Source organism: Nicotiana tabacum, chromosome 22 (genome assembly GCF_000715075.1).
Source record: "Nicotiana tabacum cultivar K326 chromosome 22, ASM71507v2, whole genome shotgun sequence".
NCBI classification, from domain to species: domain Eukaryota; kingdom Viridiplantae; phylum Streptophyta; class Magnoliopsida; order Solanales; family Solanaceae; genus Nicotiana; species Nicotiana tabacum.
Genome location: NC_134101.1, coordinates 69336234 through 69356689, shown reverse-complemented (window position 1 = coordinate 69356689; position 20456 = coordinate 69336234). Strand labels below are relative to the sequence as shown.

General features: G+C 36.5%; 2 protein-coding genes across 2 annotated transcripts; one reads left to right on the top strand and one right to left on the bottom strand.

Moving 5' to 3' along the window:
• The first annotated feature begins 585 nt into the window (after window positions 1-585).
• Window positions 586-5774, top strand: LOC107764750 (AT-rich interactive domain-containing protein 2-like). Its single transcript, XM_016583352.2, has 2 exons — window positions 586-815; window positions 4587-5774. The coding sequence occupies exon 2, from the start codon at window positions 4846-4848 to the stop codon at window positions 5587-5589; it is 744 nt and encodes a 247-aa protein (XP_016438838.1). The 5' UTR covers window positions 586-815; window positions 4587-4845; the 3' UTR covers window positions 5590-5774.
• Window positions 5775-7942: 2168 nt separating this feature from the next.
• LOC107764749 (protein OCTOPUS-like) lies at window positions 7943-10068 on the bottom strand. Its single transcript, XM_016583351.2, has one exon. The coding sequence runs from the start codon at window positions 9859-9861 to the stop codon at window positions 8056-8058; it is 1806 nt and encodes a 601-aa protein (XP_016438837.2). The 5' UTR covers window positions 9862-10068; the 3' UTR covers window positions 7943-8055.
• Window positions 10069-20456: the final 10388 nt, after the last annotated feature.

The window sequence follows — 20456 nt, the reverse complement described above, 5'->3', positions numbered from 1 at the left end:
GAGGTTAGTTTGTTCCACCTTCGGGATCTTACTTCGATAGATCCTCGTTCGAACTCGATCGGACGTGCTAAGGCCGAAATCTATTTTGACCGTATACACACTTGCATTCTACTTTTTTTTTTAAACTTCTCCCAAATTAGGAGGATCTATAGTGTTTCCACACTTCCCCTCAAGTGTGACTCGAACCCAGGACCTAACGGTCGTGGGTGGAAGTGCTCTAAGATATATGTGACTAGCTAACATATTTAAAACTAGAACAAGATTAGATTTCTTTTCAATATTTTGGCCCGCGAGCTAGTCCAACCCAATCATATGAGGTTAACAGGCTGACTTGGGATGGGCTAAAAAGGCTAATCCAATCACACCGAGCTAGTGAGTTTAGTAGGCTGATTATACGGGCCAAATCCATTTTGACAATTCTACTTTGAGTTATCGTTGGTCAAGGTCTATTTCGTAAAATTTTGCTCTATTCCTTGATTCGATCCAAAAATATATTTTTCGTGGAATATTTTTGTATTTCCATATACACCCTTTTCCCACCCTACTAGTATAAATGGGTGCTCGTCCACATCCAATTCTCTCTTTGTGACAACCCAAAGACCACAAAGAGGAAAATAAAGGGCTTCACTTGGGTTTAGAACTCATAACCAACTTGTTACAAGTATCCTTATCTTTTCTATTGATTCTTCTTACATATAATAAACGTCTTACAAAAATTTTGCTTCACATTTTCTTTACTCTGTTTTCTCATTTTCCAAGAGGCTGTAGATTGGAGAGCAACTTTGTCCCATTTTGACAATTGTTGAAAACAAGAGGCAAGTGTACTTTCCTTCTTTAGATTTTCAATTCTTTTTCGCTAATTATTTCGCTTACATTGATATTGTTCAAGAACTCTAAACACGTACACGTTATACTAAAGACTGTAACATAATGTTGAAAATTTTAATGTCAATTGAATTTCTCAAAAATAGAATATCATATTAACATTATGTTTTGGTGTTGAAATGTCCTTTGAATGAATAAAAATAGAAAATGTGTTCCTCTATGAAGAAAATTTAATGATTTTTTTCAATTTTCTGCCTGAAATTGATTCGCGCAGAGAAATATTCAGAAGAGCGTAAATAAGTATGTATTTTCTTTATCTGAAGATTGAATTCTCGCAAGAGTTCAAGAACACTCTAAGGAATTAGGGTTTAAATCTTCATTTCTTTGAGAAAAGTACTTAAATCTGTATGCACTTTCTAGAAAGTAAATAATGATAATTCACATGAATCTGAATCGTAAGTAGTCGAGAAGTCAAATCTTTAGGATTTTCACCTAATAAGCGGCGAATTAGAGCGCCGAGAACTTGTTTTCTGGTTCGTACGGACAAGAAGACCGAGTAAGCTTGATTCAGTTTCTTTATTTTTTGGTGCTTACAATTCGAAATTTTTTATTGCTGCTACACAGTTCTGTAATTCCACGGCCGTTTGTGCGATAGAGCTAGCTTCAAAGGCGGCGTGGACGTTAGATCGGTGGCTTTTGTTTTACAAAAACTGGAAACTCTTGAACCAAGAAAATTGAATTTTTTTTTTTAAAAGTTCGAAAAACATTCTCTAATGAAAATTAAGTTATCATGACAATTCACCAATCTTGGTTGAAAAATAAATTCTGATTTTTTTTTCAAAACCCAGAAAATTTGGAGGAAAAAAAAATCACCAGTTTTTGAACAAATGCCACAATTTAGTGTGTCTGGTATGATGAAAGTCATATTTTTCTCAAAGATTTTGTTGATTGGTTGGTCAGTGAAAAATATATTAGCCATTTGACCATTGAGTAATAGTGATCCACAAATTTTAACAATGAAAAATAGGATGTTTTGCAAATTGGAGTAATCCTACTCGAGAAAGTAGGACAAGAAAATGCAGGTTAAGAGCACCTTAATAAAGTAGGGAAGGGCCAAGAATCAAATGAAACCAAACCAATTCGGTTATATCTTTAGAGATATACACCTATTTGAGAGATTGAGCTCGATCTAATTTGGAATTTGTTGTTTCCATTTGGTATTCTTTCTTTGTCAGTTAAATATCAAAAGAATATGTATCGAGATTCATACACGTCTATATTTATTGTACTTAAATAGGGAAAATCCTATAGCATATTCTATAGGATATTTTAAGATATTTTGTATTTAACTTTAGACTATTTGCTTTATCTAATTAGAATAGAGATTGATTGCTACGATATTGTACATAGCCTACGACTCTGATAACACTGTAGCTTTGGAACTACTTTTTGATCTATTATACTTGAGTCCTTGTTTGAGTTTATCTGATAGCTCCATCCCCTATGATTGAAATGGTGTTCTCATGAATTAAGGAGGCAACATGAGAAAAAATGCTATTACACATTCCCTTATTTAGTTACACATTTTGATATCTACATTTGAGAAGTTTGTCTTTCAAATCTTTCAACATATTAGTGTGTTCGTTATGACGGATCATTTTCTATGGAAATATTTTCTTGTTTTTTGAGGTTTGATTGATGAATAAAAAATATTTTAAAAAAAAATTTATATCAAAGATTAATACTAATATTAGCAAATTGGAGAGTGTTTTAAAGATTTTTTTTGTGTTGAATATTAATAATAATATCTGAATTTTGTTAGCGCTGGTATACTGAGTTAGAAATTAAGATAGTTGCAAGAAAAATGATTTTCGTCCGTAAAAGTTTTACCAAAGTGTAAGGTAAATTCTATAGAATACTTACAAGACGAACACTGTTATGGGAGTGAATATTGGGTTGCTAAAGCTCAACACATCCACAAGATAAGTGTCGTAGAGATGCGAATGTTACGATGGATGTGTGATCATACAAGATTAAAAATGGCCGCATTCACCAGAAGGTGCAAGTAGCAGATTTCGATGATAAAATGAGAGTAGGTCACTTGAGATAGTTTGATCGTGTCTTGCGTCGACCTCCAAATGAATTTGTCAATAGGTATGAAACCATGGTGAATAAAGATGTTAAAAGGGGTCGAGGTAGACTTGAAATCAAATGAAAAGAAGTTGTCTCGAAACACCTACATGGATCAATGAATGCTGATTTGGCGAGAGATATGGCATAATGAAAGAAAAAAAATTGTTTAATTGATACTACCAATTAGTTGGGAATATATTTTAGTCTTGTTAATACATTTAATTTACATCTTATGCTTTCTAGGAGTCTTTTAGCCTTATAGAGATTTTTATGCCAATAGGAAATATAGAAAACTTGTGGTACTTTTCGTTATTATTATTATTTTGTATATTGTTGATATGAGATAAAATTTAAATTGGAAACATGGTCAGTGAGGAATCATATAGTCGATCATAATTTGTTTAGGGCTATGCATGATTCTTGTTTTGTAGTTGTAAAGTAGTAACTTTTGCAAATTTGAGTAATCCTGTCTAAAGAAAGTAGAAATGCCAGAGTAGAACTCAAAAATGCAGGTTAAAGAACACCTTAACATAGTAGGAAAAGGCCAAGAATCAAATGAAACCAAACTTGGCTGTAATTAATTCTTAAGAGATAGACACCTATTTTGAGAAATTGAGCTTGAACTGATTTCGAATTTGCTGTTTTCCTTTGTGCTCTTTCATTGTCCCGTTGATGTATTTGGTTGGCTGAAGCTACTTAGTTCGACAAATTGCCTTCAACCGTTTAAAACACCAATGTAGCCCGTACACATTGTAAGAAATGGTATGATCTTAGGCTTAAATCTATAAATTGAGAGAAACAACATAAGAGTAAAACATACCTTATGTCATGAAATAAAGTAAAACGTGTATGATATTTAATAGTTGTCTCCCTTTGTGTTCACCAGCTAATGCGGAATACATAACCAATAGTGTCTATACAATCTTCATTTTGCCATCAACATGTTAGGGTTTTGATTTACAACATGTGAACTTATTAATATAGAGTCTTGTTCCACTTTCATTTACTCACTTTTAAAGTCTCTCTTCATGACCTTACCCATCAAGAGTCCTAATGAACAAGGACTATTAATTCTTCCTCTAAATAGTTACTTGACTTTGGTTAACGTAACTTAATTAATTCATATAATATTCATTTATATTTTCCATATGAATGTACTTTGTATATAGATGGTTCATTCGTTTAACCTTGACAAGTTTATGACTTTGGTCATGTATACTTGAATGAAACTTAGTCAGATTCTTGACTTTGGTCACTGTACCATTAATTATCTATATACGTTGCATGTACACTAATCTTCTAGAAGTCCAAGTATATGTACAGGAGATATGTATAAATACATGCGTACGGTCAGGAAGGCCATATTTTGCTAACAGATGTATCAGAAGATTTTCAAAGTAGTTGCTCTGAGCTTACGGTGTTTGCTTGATATTCGAGGGAGGGGTCTTAAATCTGGTTCCTGATGAGACTTGTGCTAATAAAATCATTGCTCTTTGTGAATTACCATTACTATTAATCTATTATGCAACTTTGTTTTTCTTCAGAGTCCAGTATTACCTCCGAACTTCGCCACTTACCCTCTGTGTAATTTCTCAAATAATTTTGTTGCTTCTTTTTGGCATGCATAGAAGGGCTGCTTAAGTGGATGCTAAAGGCTTGTACTGGTGTCAAACAAGAAACTTGGATAACCCTTTCACTCAACCAACGCCTCCATTCATGCTTGACTCTGCTTCACTAGCTAGACACAACATCCTATAAAACAACGATCTCTTTTATATCAAAGTTTTGAGTTCAAATACTACTCTCTGTTGCTTGAGGAACGGTGATATACTCAGTAGAAGATAAACTCTACAAACTCATTCATACTTGTTCTTCTACTCATGAAGTATGCAGAATGTAAAAGAAGTACCGAATCCAACAGGTGACAAGAAAACAGAATGGTTAGATTACATCTATGATGATCGCTACAAATTGGTAATCCCAGTAGGACCCAGGTTTCAGGTTGAAATTCCAGATTGGACTGACCCACAGAAGGAAGATAAAGGCAGGCTTAAAGAGAATGAATCTGATACTTCAAAATGGTTGGGAACACTAGTATGGCCAACAGACGACAACCTAGGAAACAAGGAAGTTAACAAGGAGTTGATTGGGGAAGGGAGAAATGAATATTGTCCTTGTGAGTCCCCTGAATCTGTTGAATGTGTTAAAAGTCATGTTAAAGAAGAAAGGATGAAGTTGAAGCCTGAATTGGGGACAGCCTTTGATATCTGGAAATTCGATGAGATGGGAGAAGAAATTTCGAACTTATGGAACCCTGAGGAACAAAAAAAGTTCAGCTCCCTTGTTAAGACGAATCGGATGACTCAAGGTAAAAGCTTCTTGAAACCAGCATTAGCATCTCTTCCTTCCAAGACTAGGCAGAACATTGTCAACTATTATTTCAATGTTCACGTTCCTCAGCGGATCAGCTCACAGACTAGGTCAGGTTGTAAAATAATTGACACTGATGATGAGGAGGGGGACGAGCAGGCCCCTACTTCCAAGGCTTCTCGGAAAAGGAATCGATCCAAAAAAGGTGCATCCTCTAGTTCTAAACCTGCAAAGAGAAGTTACTTAACTGGTCGACGATGAGATTAGAAGTATCATTACACATTCATTTTTGGTTGACATAAAAATTGAATATACAAAGAGACATGTATTCTACTGTTCCCTTAATCCCTCCTGGGAAAAATTCTGGGATGGGGTTCACATTTTACATAGGTTGTAAAGCCATGAAAAGGTCACATTTTTTGGATATTGATGCCAAGTTTTGAGGTCTGATAGGAAAGCACAACAAAACTATACGTAAATACACTGATTGCTACAATTTGTATCATTTGACAGGTACATTGCTTCTTATTTGTTTCCTCTGTAAAAAAATCATATGGCTAACGCAAGATCTTACATCCATCTTCATAGAAATGACTTCCGTCATACCAAATATTCTGAGTGTCTTAATTTAAATTTACAAGAATATAGTTGAATCGGGGAATTATCATAAAATTACTTTTTTGCTTTTATGTGGTTTGGGTTGAAAGTAATTTAAAGTTGAATTTCACAAACATTTTTTTCTTCTTGAAATCTCTATTCTATAAAAGCACCACGGTTTCTCTTTATTTTTTAAAAAGCTAACCATTTCATCACATTATGCATGGGAACTCCTCTTGTTGATAATGGTCACAACCACAAGACAAGCTCTTTGCGGCGCTTTCATAAATTTCGAGTCGCCATTTCCCAATCCATCTTTCCTTTCTTGAATGTTTTGAATAAGAAAAGACTTTGACATGCTAGAAATCGAGTAATCTCAAAGAATAGTGCATACTTTAGAACATCTTCTGGACCACGCTTTCACGCACAAAATAACTAACTAAAAAGCCATCAAATTAGCACATTGATTTGTTCATCATTTAGACTTTGAAGGTCAATAGGTCAATCACTCCTCAACTGTTCATAGTTTGAGCTATGATGATTGCTAATTTCTTATAGCTACCCACCTCATCACATCAAGAACTATGATTTGGTATCTTGCAATTCTAAAAGTAATTCCATTTTAAGCAGCTTTCTGGGGCACTTGAGCAGGCTGTAACTCCCAGTGAAAACCCCTCAACCCTGAAATGGTTGAGTAAAAACTCAACTACTGAGTCCTCCTTTCTTCTAATATTAACTCTGGGATTCCAGTCCATCTCCTCCAATTCTTCTCACCGCACATGTAATGTACTAACGTTACAGCTCTATCACCATGGCATATGAGAGTCAAAATAGGCACTAAAAATTACACGCAATTAGCCTCAAAATGACCTTTCTTCACCATTATACTCCTCTGTTTCAAACACAGAATTAGTAGAAGGAAAATCAGACTTCCTTGAAGTTAAATGCATGCAAGAGTAAGTTTGCCTCTAATAAATTATTATTATAAATGAGTGACTGCTTTAACCAACATTCATCCTTTAGCAGCATTAACAGCAAAAAGACATACAACCTCCACCCAACAGATTTTGAGCCCTAACTGAAACTACTAACTCTGCTACAAATTAACAAGACTAAACTTCAAACAGATAGAGAAGACAAGGGACTGAGAGGTCAGGGAGATGCTCCAAACAACTGTTGACATTGTTTGAATATCTCAAGGCATGTTCATCAAGGCTTGTCAATTCACATCAAGACATAGCAGTGACAGTGTTATTGTATAATTTGAACAAATAAATTTCAGAAAAGAAAGGAGTACTTGCACCTTAGAAGCAGCGGCTGGGGAAGCGAAGGGGATACAAGGACAGGAACAAAGATCACTCGACGAGAAGGACTCATATTTGGTTCTAAGAAATGACAAGCAGTGTCCCTACCCCTCAGGAGCTGAATTTATCATTATGCCAAAAGGGAAGGATAGCAGTGAGCACGTCATCCCAAAAGTTTTTTTTTTTTAAAAAAGGAAAAGAAAGGAAATGGACCTAGTGTGTAAGGGGCTGGAGGTTGTTCGGCCATGCAAGTAGAAACGAGAAGAATCTTGATCATTCCAGTTTAGAATCTTGTACCATTAAGAAAAAGAGGAATTTACCAATATGTGTCTTCAGATTTATTGAAATAATCACTTCTAAGATATATATATATGAGGGTGGCTTTGCACAAGGTAATCAAAAGCAGTCTTTCTCTAAGATTTCTAAATGTGCAATTCAAGAAAATAAGAGCTGTATTTATCCTCATAAAACACTAAATATTGTCAATCACAAGTAGCTATCACATAGAAACAAAGAAGTAGATGCAACAAGTACTATCTTACACGTCCCTGCTAAAGAATGGGACTTCTACATCAAAGTCAGCAACATCACAAGGCAGGTGCTATCCACTCGGATCAGGTTCTTCTAATCCCATTTTCACACAATGTTGGTACCATTCAGGGTAGATAAATGAAAAGGTGAAGTAAAGGTCAAAATTTGAGCTATTCATTATAAAGAAAGCATTTTGATATTGCCAAGTAACCTGATATGCTGATACAGACAAATACAAATCGTTTTTTACAAAATCAGATACGGGATGAACTACATTAGTATCTTCCTTTTAAATTCAGTGCAAAACATTGCCAGTGGCGTAAAGGGGCTTCGTTAACTTGTTCTCACTGGATTTACATCTCCTAGAACTCCTCAATGGCATCAAATAGAATGGCAACGTACCATTATCAATGTCATTTGAAGAGCATTTGACACTCTTGTTCCTCTCCAGCACAAATGCACCCCTGCCAAAGTTTGTAGACGCAGCACTTTCAGCAACTTTCTTCTTACTGCGGTTTAGTTCAGTCAAATCCAACGAACTCCTAGGCTGATCAAAAGTGCTGCTGCAGGAATTCCTAGCAGGAACGTAAGAGCTGCTGCAGGATTTTCTAGCCCCAATTATGCTGCTGCTGCGCGTAAGCCTCCACTGAGCAGCCTCTTTTACATCATCATAACCCTTGTCCACTTGCTTCTCATTAATATCAGTGACTGAACTGAAGGTTTCTCCTTCTCCTTTTCGGGTTTCTCGCTTGTTATTGACCTTATGCTTGTTACCAAAGAGATTGAACACCTCTCGCCACCGAGTAGACTTCTTAAACCCCTTATTGGTACCACAACTTTCAGCAACAATTCCATTCTTGGAAAATGACTCAAACTTAGCCAAATGCTCATTGTTGATAGAATTCAAGTGCCAATCTTTCAATTCCCTCTCAGTAAAAACCAACTTGACATGAGCAGGAGATGAATTCGCCATACACTTGCCTTCATTAACCTCCAAATCCATCGTCTTCTTGCCAAAACTCCTAACAGAACTCGACCTATCAAAACTACTTCCTCCCCGTTGTGATGATGAAGAATCCGAATTGGACTGCCCTGATCCACCTGAAGAACTACTCTCATCTTCAACTATAGCCTGCATTTGCCCATCAAGTGATGATCTATGCTTATCAAACCCATTTCCAGTCCCTCCTAAAAGCACATTTTCAACAACTGATAACATTGGTGTCAACCTAGGAATAGTCCTGGCTACCATATATCCATCCCAAGAAGCTCTAGGCTCATCAATTGAAATCCTAGGCCCTTCCAATTGTCCAGCATCGACTGAAAATCGAGGTTCTATATCACAAGATCTCCTTCCAATTGCACATTCCCCAATCTCAGACCCATTATCTTTTAATTTATAACCTATCAGCTTGCCGTTTCTGCTACTATTAAGCTTCTTTTCCCTCTGTTTTTGCCTCCATTTTTGCAATTTCTTGCTAAAGACTGAAGCTTTTTCCCTAAAATTCCCGGCAATGTCTTTAAGATCCCTCGATTTGTTTATTTTGGTGTGAAATTCGAGATCTATGAACTCTTTCATTGTCTTCAGCTCTCCATCTTCAGTATCTTCTTCTATATCAGCTCGAATCCTAATTTCTTCACTGTTTTTATGCTCAACTATTGACTTACAAACATTATCAGACAAATTCGTTAATCCCAGGTTCTTCGATTCAACATTGAAACTAGCATGCGACCCACCCGCCACGTCATCAACTCCGAATAGATTTTCAAGGGTGTTCCGGGACGACCTATCGTCGCAAGATCTCCGACGTGGCTCCGAATAGCTACTAGAACCTTCACACCTGGCAGTAGAAACAGACCTACAACGCCGGAGATCCGGAGAATACAATCCGGGTTCGGGTTCGGGTCCAATATTAGCATCTGGTTTTTCGAGAGAATGCAAGAATGTAGGAATAATAGAAGTTTCCGGGTCAAGACCGGAGAGGCGTTCACGCAAGCATGCGGCGCAGATGCCGGTGACCGGCTCCGACGGGTGGCGGTAACAAGCGGAGAGACGGCGGGTTCGGGTACGGGTCCTGTTTTGGGAAGCGGTGCGAGTCATTGGAATGTGAGTGGGACAGGATACGATGGGCTCATTTATGAATAGGAGGAGGAGTTGGGTTTATTTTTCTTCCGACAAGATGTACAGAAAATTTTCAGAGCACAAAGGATCCAAAGAGAAGCAGGCAAAGAACCCTTCATAAACCCTTTATTGTCATTTTAGAACTTTATTTTAAAAAATTATTTCCAAGTACTAATTAAATAGTGGGGAAGCATAGGACTATGTACTATACAACAATTAATTTGCATTCAGGTAGTAGTTAACGTTTAGTGTGACATTTATATATTTCAAGATGCCATGATTCGGAAAACCTCTAAACCTGTGCAAAGATTAGATTCAGATCGTATTAAAATATAAATTGTTACTATTGGTGTATGGGACTAAAGTCTTGATTCCACGTGGCCAAGAGATAATAAGAGCAACAAAAAGGGAAGAAGGTCAATGTTAATGTATAGGCCGTATAGACTAGCAAGAAGACCCTCATGGTAGAAAGTATATTCGTGGAAGAGATTCTTCTCTTTTTAATTAAAGGTTTTAAGTTTAAATTTGAAAAACTTTAGGTGTGAAATATTTAGACAAATATATATTTTAGCCGCTTTAAGAAAATAACTGATAAACTATTATTTTGTTGTAGATATGTATATTATATACATATAATATATATAGATTTGGCATAGTACATCGACATCCCTTTAAGGTTGTCCACATTTCTTATTTAGACACTCTATCTTAAGTATGTTCCATTTGAACACTTAAACCAGGTCTTTAGTGTGTCATTTAGACACAAAATACTGGCACGGCAAGGTAAGTATTTCTTACATTTTCAAGCGCGTGGAATCATCCAAAAAATAAACTCCACATACTTTTTGTCCGAAAATGAATAGCTTCTGCCGGAATTTTTTTCCTGGTGAACTTCTCTTTTAATTTTTTTCGATTTGTTCACCCTATTACTACCGTATCCTCCTTTAAATCTTAGCACATCCCCACTATAAACTTATCATTTGTTTTTTCCCAACCAAGCTCTAATGTAAAATTTCGGTTAATGGGACTTACGGTAGTTCAATCGAAAACCTAGCCAATTGGAAGAAAGAAGAAAGACGTTGGCGAAGTAAAAATTGGGTAAAGTTCTCGCTGGAGGTGCGAGAAAATTGTTGCCGGAACTAATGGTGGAAAACACCTAATGATAACCGAAAAATAATGGAAAAAATTAAAAGGGAAGAATGAAAACTGGTGAGTGAGAAAAAGGTGCAAGCACTATAGGATGGGACAAGAGAACTAGAATTTTGCAGTTACAGATGCATAGGAGAAACCGAGGGATACAAATAGAGAAGGTGAGATTATTTATCTTTTATTTTCGTTGTTCTTTCGTCGGATATGGATCCAAGGTGTGGTTAATGATAGGAAAGTGGGTTTAGTATAAAGAATCAAAAATTTGGAGGATTTTTTTGTTCCCCATCTTATTGAATCTGAACTAAAGCAGAGAAGAGAATTGAGTCCACGACTTGGCAGCTTTCTGCAACTTCGACATTCACCGGTCGGCACCTTCATGCTATTTTTTTTCTTTTTCTTTTTTCCTTTTTTAAAGCTTTTTAAATTTCTCTAAGTTAAGTCAGCATGTCCTCGTTTTATTCGTCACTTTGGCACGTGAATTACGCGCACCTTTTGTGGTTATCTGCCTATCAATTTTGTGTCTAAATAACACACTGAGGGTCTGATTAAAGTGTTCAAATGGAACAGACTTAAGATGGAGTGCTTAAGTGAAAAGTGTGGACAACGTTAAGGGGCTCCCGATGTATTCTGCCTGTATATTTTATACACTTTTTGACTAACAAATGCAATTAGTTTCCACCGGCCGACTAATTTTATAGTTTTCCCAAATATTTATCTTTTTAATAGACTGTAACTAGCGCAAAATTGGTATTTGAACGTAGTCTGAAGCTATTTCTCCTAAATAGTGTCTTAAAAGGCGTGAAGCGAGGCATTTTACCTGCTACGAGGCAAGACATAAGCCTCAAGGTACTAAGCGTAAGCCACATGATCGTTAATATCTAATATATCATAAATTAATATGAGAAAAAATAAATATTTAGATAAAGTAAAACTACATAGAAATTCAAAAAAATATAAAATAAGTAATATGTATATAAAACTACTTCATCTTAAATCACTAATTTTTATCCGCAATTGACTTAAAAACTAATCGAAACTACTTCAAAAAAGAAAAACTAATTAAGTTTTGAAAAGAAATCAATAAAAAATTATAAACTAATTTGAAAGAGCAAAATAACTTGAAATTAAAGAAAGCAAAGAAGGAACCTACAATCAGAAGCATTGAACCAAAGTAGATCTTGAAGGATAATGTATTTTTATTTTGTAAAATTGATTCTTTATTTTTTTACCCCGTAGAAGATGAAGAGAATAATAAAATTTAGGGCCAAGAATAAAAAAAAATTGACCTTTAAGTTCCTAAACTTTTCAGAATGTTTTCGCTCCCGAAATTATTCAGATGTGATTTTTACTTTTTACTACGCCTCCCGAGACTCGCCCCAAAAATGCCTTCTGAATACCATTCAGGAAGAACCTCTATCATGTTTGTATCTCACAAATAATTTCTTTAATATTTTTAATTTTGTATATATTTTAAAGAATTCAATAAATAAGTATAATAAATAGAATAAATAATACTGAGATTTCAAACTCAAACTCATTAATATACTATATTAAAAATATGAAAATTCTTAGCGGAATGTTGTTCATTTTTAAAAAAAAAATATATTACACATTAGACAAAATCATAATTTAATTATTTTCCTAATATTTAGGACTTAGTAATCAACTAAAATTTTGGATTGTGTAAGGTGGTTATATAAATTATTTCTTATTTGAACAATATATTTTAGGAACAACGCGAGACTACTTTTACTTCTAAATTTGACAACTAAAAAGGTTTAAAAGACAAAATTAACGGTTCTTCATCGGTACTATAAATGCTTCAAGGTTAGAAAGAACAAAAATTAAAAATTTAATTAAAAAAGAAAACAAAAGTCGAAATCTTGTGGGAAGTACCATATTATCTTGTGGAATGTGCTTAATTCTTTATGTTATACTAAGTTAATTCTTTAAAAAAGAAAATTTAAGTTCAATAAAATCATAACAAAATTTACCTTATATTGTAATGACCCGACTGATCGTTTTGAGCAGTTGCGTTCGGTTCGGCAGTTTGAGGTCATGATTAACTTCACATAGTGTATTATGACTTGCGTGCATCATCGGCTCGGGTTTTTGAGTGGTTCGGAAATGATTTTCAGGAGCGACTCTCATTTGAGAAGCTCGAAGTTGAAAGAATCGATCAAGGTTGACTTTTAAGTATTTGACCTCGGATCGGAGCTTTGATGGCTCCGGTAGGTCCGGATGGAGATTTTGGACTTGGGAATATGCCCGAATTTGTATTTGGATGTTTCTAGAAGGTTTCGACATCATTTGGCGGATGTTGGCAAGTTAAAGGTTTAGAATTTTTCTAAGTTTGACCATGGCTTGACTTTAAGGCTATCGGGTTCGAATTTTAGTTTCGGGACTTGAAATAGGTATGTTTCGTCATATGAAACTTGCCTGCATAATTCGGTGTCATTTGAAGTTGATTTGATATGGTTCAGACGGTTGGTTGCGATTCTAGAAGTTCTTGAAGTTCATTGTGATTTTCATGTATTTTGGCGTCCGATTCATACTTCTAGAGGTTATTTTGATCGCACGATCGAGTTCGTGTTATGTTATTGGATTGGTGTGGGTGTTTGATTTGGAGCCTCGGAGGCTCGGGTGAGTTTCGGATGGGTTTCAGATTGATTTTGTTAAGTTGTTGAGTGCTGATACTGGTTCCATCACATTTGCAATATTTTTGTAGCAATGTGACTACCACATTTGCGAACCTGGGCTGCTGGGGAAGGGATTCGCATTTGCGAAGAAATGATCGCTTTTGCGAAGCCTGTAAAGTTCGCATTTGCGGACTCTACATCGCATTTGCGATGAAGGCCTGGGCTGGGTAGGGTCGCTTGTGCGACCAACTGGTCGCTTTTGCGAAAGACCAGTGTCCGCATTTGCGATATTTTTGTCGCATTTGCAAAGGCATCAGAACTGTTCAAGTGTCGCTTTTGCTAAGGATTCTTCGCTTTTGTGAGGGTCGCAATTGCGAACCCCGTGTCGCAAATGCGACATCTACAGCCTGCATATAGTTGAGTATTCCGAGACTTAGCTTCATTTTGTCATGTTTTGAACCCTAGCCTCGATGAGAGGCGATTTTGTGGAAGGATTTTCATATCAAACTATTGGGTAAGTAATTTTAATTAATTTTCAATTATATTTCGTGATTATCTATTAGATTTAACATCAAATTCATGAGAACTAAGGGAAAATTTGGAGATTTTTGTCAAAGTTTTGAAAAATAAAATTTGGGGATTTGAGAGTCAAATTAGACTCGAATTTGGAAACAAAATACGTATATGGACTCGTGGGGCTATGAGTAATCAAGACCTACCCTTGGACCCGGGTTTTGACCGGGCGAGCCCGGGGTTGACTTTTGTTAACTTTTTAGAAATTGTACAAAGATCATAGCTTTGTTAATTGAAATTGTTTTCTCTTGCATTGTTTGATGTATTTAAGTCATCTTTTTCTAGATTGATCCGAGCGGAGGTGAATTTGTAAAGAAAAAGCTAATTTGAGTATTGATTTGGCCGAATTGAGGTAAGTGTCATGCCTAACTTTGTGTGGGGGAAACTACCCCTCAGGATTCGAGTTGATTGTGCTAATTGTATTACGTGAAAGTCGTGTACGCAAGGTGACGAGTGGGTACATGGGCTATATGTGGTATTTGACCGATTTAGGTTATCTAAACTCTTTCCATGCCTTTAATTGAGTTGTCCTGATGGGTTATGTCTCTCATTGTTATTCTGCTCCTACATACTTTATTTGACGTTGTTAGCACTTATTGTACCCCTTACTTGTCATTTTGCCCTTACATGCTTTAGTTGAGGTTATTGCCTTTTTTATTGTCTTGTTACCTTTTAATTGTTGAGTCCCTTCCATGACTCCGTGCTTATCTGCTACTTGTCTTAATTGTCGTAATTGCACACCTTAGTTGTCACGTGCTTCACTTGTCGTGTTGCTTTTTGTAATATTTGTGGCGTTCCTTGATTTTTACGTGATTCCTTCATTGTTGTGTACTCATACCCTATGATTGTAGAAATTCTTGTAAATTGAGTATTGGATTGTTGATGTTATTGATTTATTTATGTATCGGGTTGCACGCTGCAACATGTGAAATAAGGGTAAATTTATATTGATACGGTGAGATCGGGTTGCGCGCTGCAACAGGTGAAATAAGGGTGGATTGATATGGTGAAATAAAGGATAATTATGTTATTGACTCTGATTATATGGTGGGATCGAATTGCGCGCCACAACATATATATTTACTTATTATTATTATTGATATTTACATAGTGGAATAAGGGAGGATCGTGTTGTACGGTGGGATCGGGTTGTGCGCCACAATAATTTATGTGTTTTGTATTCCTTGTTGTATTGTGTTGGTTTCAGTTCTTTCGTACGAGACTTTGAAGATTGGTATTTTCGGTTTTAACTGGTTTTCAAGGATTGAGTTATTTTCATTAGTTTATTGCTTTGCCGTCATTTCTTGTTTTCCTTTCCTATTACTATTATTTTGGTGAATTGATTTTTAAGATGAATTTACTACGCTGAGTCATTATCTCATACCTTGTTGAGTTGTTAGTAACATAACAATTTTAAATAAAAGAATTAATAGCATGCTTACCTTATGTGATGTATTCATTATATATAATTGCTCTTAGAAAGGCTTATGACTTGTACTATCGGTTTTGGGATACTGTATCATGTTGAGATTATTGGCTTATTTAGAAATTTTCGGTTCATGTTTAATTGCTGTTTAGTAGAACCTGTTATCATTTCGGTGTATGTTAGGCTTACCTAGTTTTAGAGACTAAGTGCCATCACGACTCCTTCAGAGGGATTTTGGGTCATGACAAGTTGGTATCAAAGCACTAGGTTCATAGGTCCTATGACTCATAAGCAGGTTTAGTAGAGTCTTGCGGATCGGTACAGAGACGTCTGTACTTATCTTCGAGAGGCTACGAAAATTATTAGGAAATTTCACTTCTTTAATTCCTTATTGTGCGGCATTGATTCAGCTTGAAGCATATATCTTATATTTCTTTGCATCCACTCGTGTATGATATTGCACACTCGGTACTAGCTATGCGCCAACTATTTGTGATGCTGCGGATGGGCTACGAAGGGGCCAGGGATGCTAAAAAATTATCTCAATGTGTCGTCCGGAATGAGGATACGGAGGTATTGAGAGACCATTCAGTCGTTCACGTGGGGGTGCAGCGAGTTATGGAATCTAGTTAATAAGTACAAGTTTGAGAAGGTTTAATTGGCTGACTAGTCGTCGCGATCGTGGTAGGGTCACGAGGTGGATGTTGATTTAAGGATAGTTGATGGTATTAGAGATTATGTGGTTCGTATGGGATTTCTACTCAGTGGAAGGTACATATTATCATTCCAGGCACTGAAGGAAGCAAGTTTGACTGTCACGGGGATGGACATGCGCTTAGTAGATGACTTGGGGTATCTCATGATTGGTGTTGTACGACCTGTAAAGGTTAGTTTTTTGGATCATCGAATGTTGTTTCCAATGGCTCCACGCCATGTAGGGGAATCTATTGTTGACAATCAAATTGCACGGTCAGGTGTTATATCAGTTTTGGCCTGATATATATATATATATATATATATATATATATATATATATATATATATACATACATACATACATACATACATGGAGGAAGTAGAAAGGTTTCCACACACACACACACATTATATATATATATATATATATATATATATATATATATATATATATATATATATATATATATATATATATATATATATATATATATGTGTGTGTGTGTGTGTGTGTGTGTGTGTGTGTGTGTGTTGAAAGGCTCCCCGAAATTTGTATATGACTGAGATCTGAGGTTTGCATGGGTTGATGTTGGGACTAGCGGTATTTCTGCATCATTAATGAATCTACATTTCAGTGTTAGAAGGGTAAGAGAAACGACTTCAGATTCATAGAAGGTCTCTTCAGCGTGGGCGTCTCAGCTGCGGCAGTAAGGGGTGCCTCAGAGGAAAATATGGTGGTTTATGAGCTTCTGGGCTACGTGGTTCGTGCTAAGATTTTCTGTATTGGGCTTTAATTTTGGGATCGTTGTGTACCGACAGGGAGGAACAACCCTGAAGGAAAGTTGGGGAAGATCCGAAGAAGTGGGTCGGCTCGGTGGTGTTAGGACAACATGGCAATAGAGGTAATTGGTCTTTTTTGGGTGTTAATTCTCAACCGGCGTTCGTAGTAGTACTCTTGGGTTGGACAGTTTGCATGACTCGGTTGAGTTGGGGAGATTCGGTCTTGATGGCTTAGTTATGTGCGGGTGGGTCTTGGATAGTTCTCGATGGTGTCGGCCACGACTTGAGTCGGTTGTCTGCTATGGACATAAGGAAAATGTTTTGCATTATGGTTTTCTCCTGGATGGATATTAGGAGTTAAGAGAATGCTGGCATTATTGGATATCGCATGCGAAGAGCATAGATTCTAGGAGGCACCATGTGTTATGATGCTTGACTAGTGTTACAGTGATTACTAGGTTCTGGGAGGGTTCTGAAGTTCAAGTTTTGCTACGCGACACGGAAGAGTTGTATGGGTGTTTCTGTAAGATGATGGAGTGTGAGTGATGTGTCAGCCATATGAGCAGTGTAGTTGAGATCGGGTATGGAAATTCTGATATTTATGCGGTTTTGGGCTAGATGTTCTCGTAGGCGGACCATCCCTTGATTGTGAATTGTGACGAAATATTGAGAATATGATAACTAATGGCGTATGTTATGGATAGATTGTTATAGACTTTGGCAAAGTTATTTACCTTCTTGGGAATGATCGGAATTGGTTTGCGGGCTATTTGAAAGCCCAATGAGAATGTGTATTTTATATCGGATCAGGTTTGGGTACTGATCTCTCCCAAGTCACACCTCAAATTGGGGTTTTGAAGCTGTCGATTGCAATAATATAACCTAACTAAGAGTCGGGATCGAATCCACAAGGAGCGTAGATGGGATTAGTGGTATGTATTTGGTCTAAACACGTGAATTGTCTAAGTTGTACTTCCACAAACTTTGTTTTGATTTTACTTCTAAAATTATACTAAGGATTGCAATTGAAAAGTATGAAACTAGAGAAGAATTTTTTTATTGTTGTTTTTCAAATATGTAAAAGGTCTAGGGCTGTGACTTCCATCTAGGTGTTTGCCTAACGGGTTGTCAGCTTTAGAGCGAGTTTCATTGGTCGGGGTGTATAATAGCAATCAACACTCAAATACCCACTCAATACCTCTCGGTAAGAGAGTGGTTTTGCCCAATTTGGCTTTCTCAAGTCCAAATGGGTAATGAACTAAACAGTTGACATATTGCTCAAGTCGGGTTTTACTATCTCTAGGTTCAACCTTTTAATTGGGACTATCAATCTCTTGATTTCATCCCAAACTCTTGTTAGCTAAGTTTTCTTAGACTAAGTCTCTCTTTCTCAAGTAGAGACCAAGTCAAATAGGCTAGAACCAATGTTTGCAACCATTAATTCTATAATTATAGCAAGAACTAGGCTAAATAATATACACCCAACTGTAAACAAGACCTAAATCAAACACCTATTAGGTTCCCACACTAGGGTTGGGTCACAACCCTAGCTAGAAAATTAGCTACTCATAGTGGATATTGAAGAAAATAAAGAAGAAAAGATGATAAAACTCATACTGAATGATTAATAGATGAAAATCCAATGTAAAATCAACAAGATAAGCTAAAGTTGCCTAAAAGAGTAAAGAAAAACGGCTACAGACTTTCTGGTATTCAAAACTTAACCTAATTTCGTCAAAAAGTCTATTTATACACAACTGAAATTTTCGGACAAAATTGCCTTTTCGGAGGTTCTGCGGCCGCACAATTCTGTGTGCGGTCCGCACTTTGCTTCAGCTCTTGACAAGTGTTGGATCTGCGGCCGCACAATTCTGCACTGCAGCCGCATCTCTTGAGTTTTGCGGACCGCACAATTCTGGGTGCGGCCACACAATTATAGTGTGGTCCGTAGTTCTTGCTGGGCTTGGAGTTGGAACTCTTTGAACCTTGACTTCTGCGGCCATACAATTATTGTGCGGTCCATACCTTACATTGCAGCTCTATTAATTCTTCTTCATGTTCTGTGGCCGAACACAGAATTCTGCGGTCCGCACTTTAGCTTTTTGTGCTTGATTTTTGTCCTTGTTCAAAAGCACTCCTCTTGAGTTTGATTTCATCTTAATAGCTCATTTTCTAATACTGCTGCAAGTAAGCATATTTTATCAGTTTTTATGAATACCTTTAAACATTTTTGAACTAAAACAAAAGTCAAAAGGCGCAAATAAGTAGTCAAAATATCAACTCCCCCAAATTTAAGTTTTTGCTTGTCCTCAAGCAAATAAGATAATTCCCACCTCCACAAGAAAAGAGCTATTCCAGCTAATCTAAGATGAAGCAAACACACATCAATTGGGACCAACAATTACCCACAACTCTTATGAATTATCAACAAGGCAATGATTTGAAGTTTTAAGCACAAATAGTTCTAATGTGACACTTGAGCCTTACTCATCAAGGAAGTTCTCTCTTTCATGTAGGTCACTGTGGATCCCAAATTCCCCCTCCTCTACTCTCCGTTAGCTTATCTCACTTAAGAATGAAGCACTCAATTCAAAGATTTGTGAAAAGTTCGCTCATCTCTCTCAAAATAAAATATCAAGTACGGCTCTAAGTACCATATGCTTGCCCCTCGTGTAAATCACCACTAATGTAAGCTCACTCGGCTTGAAATCACGTAGGGCTTTTCGGCATGTAATGAAGGCTTTTGGACTAAGGTAGGAAATGTTAGAGTAGAACGGGTTCATCTTTCCTTAAGCACTCCATTTTCTCTTTTTGGCTCATGCTTTGCTGACTATTTGAGTCATTTTCTTTTTCCTTAGGGGAACTAGAGAGACTTAACATCACTCTTTCTTGGTCATGATATTCCTTTTCTCCTTCTTTGTTTTCTCCATGCTTTGCATTTTTGCTTTTCTTTGAATCCCTTAAACTCTTCAACTTATTCACTTTCTTTTTGCATCTTTCTTTCTTTTTCTCTGCCTTTCCTTTTCTTCATTTCTTTTATCTTTTTGTACCTTGATACCACTTTCAAATTTCTCGTCTCTCCCCCAAACTTATGATTTAGCCAATTATTTCTCAAGAGTGTTAAGAAAAGCTCGGGTGCCAAGAGAGGATCACTACAAAACGGGTAAAGGCTTGTAACATGGTTATCAAATAAGAAAGGTTTTAGGCTCAAAAGGGTTGAGTAGGGATAACAACATTGGTGGGTCATGAAAAATTTCAAAACGAGTCAAGGAGAGCCTACAATCACTTCTCAAGCCAAGCAAAACTTAGAA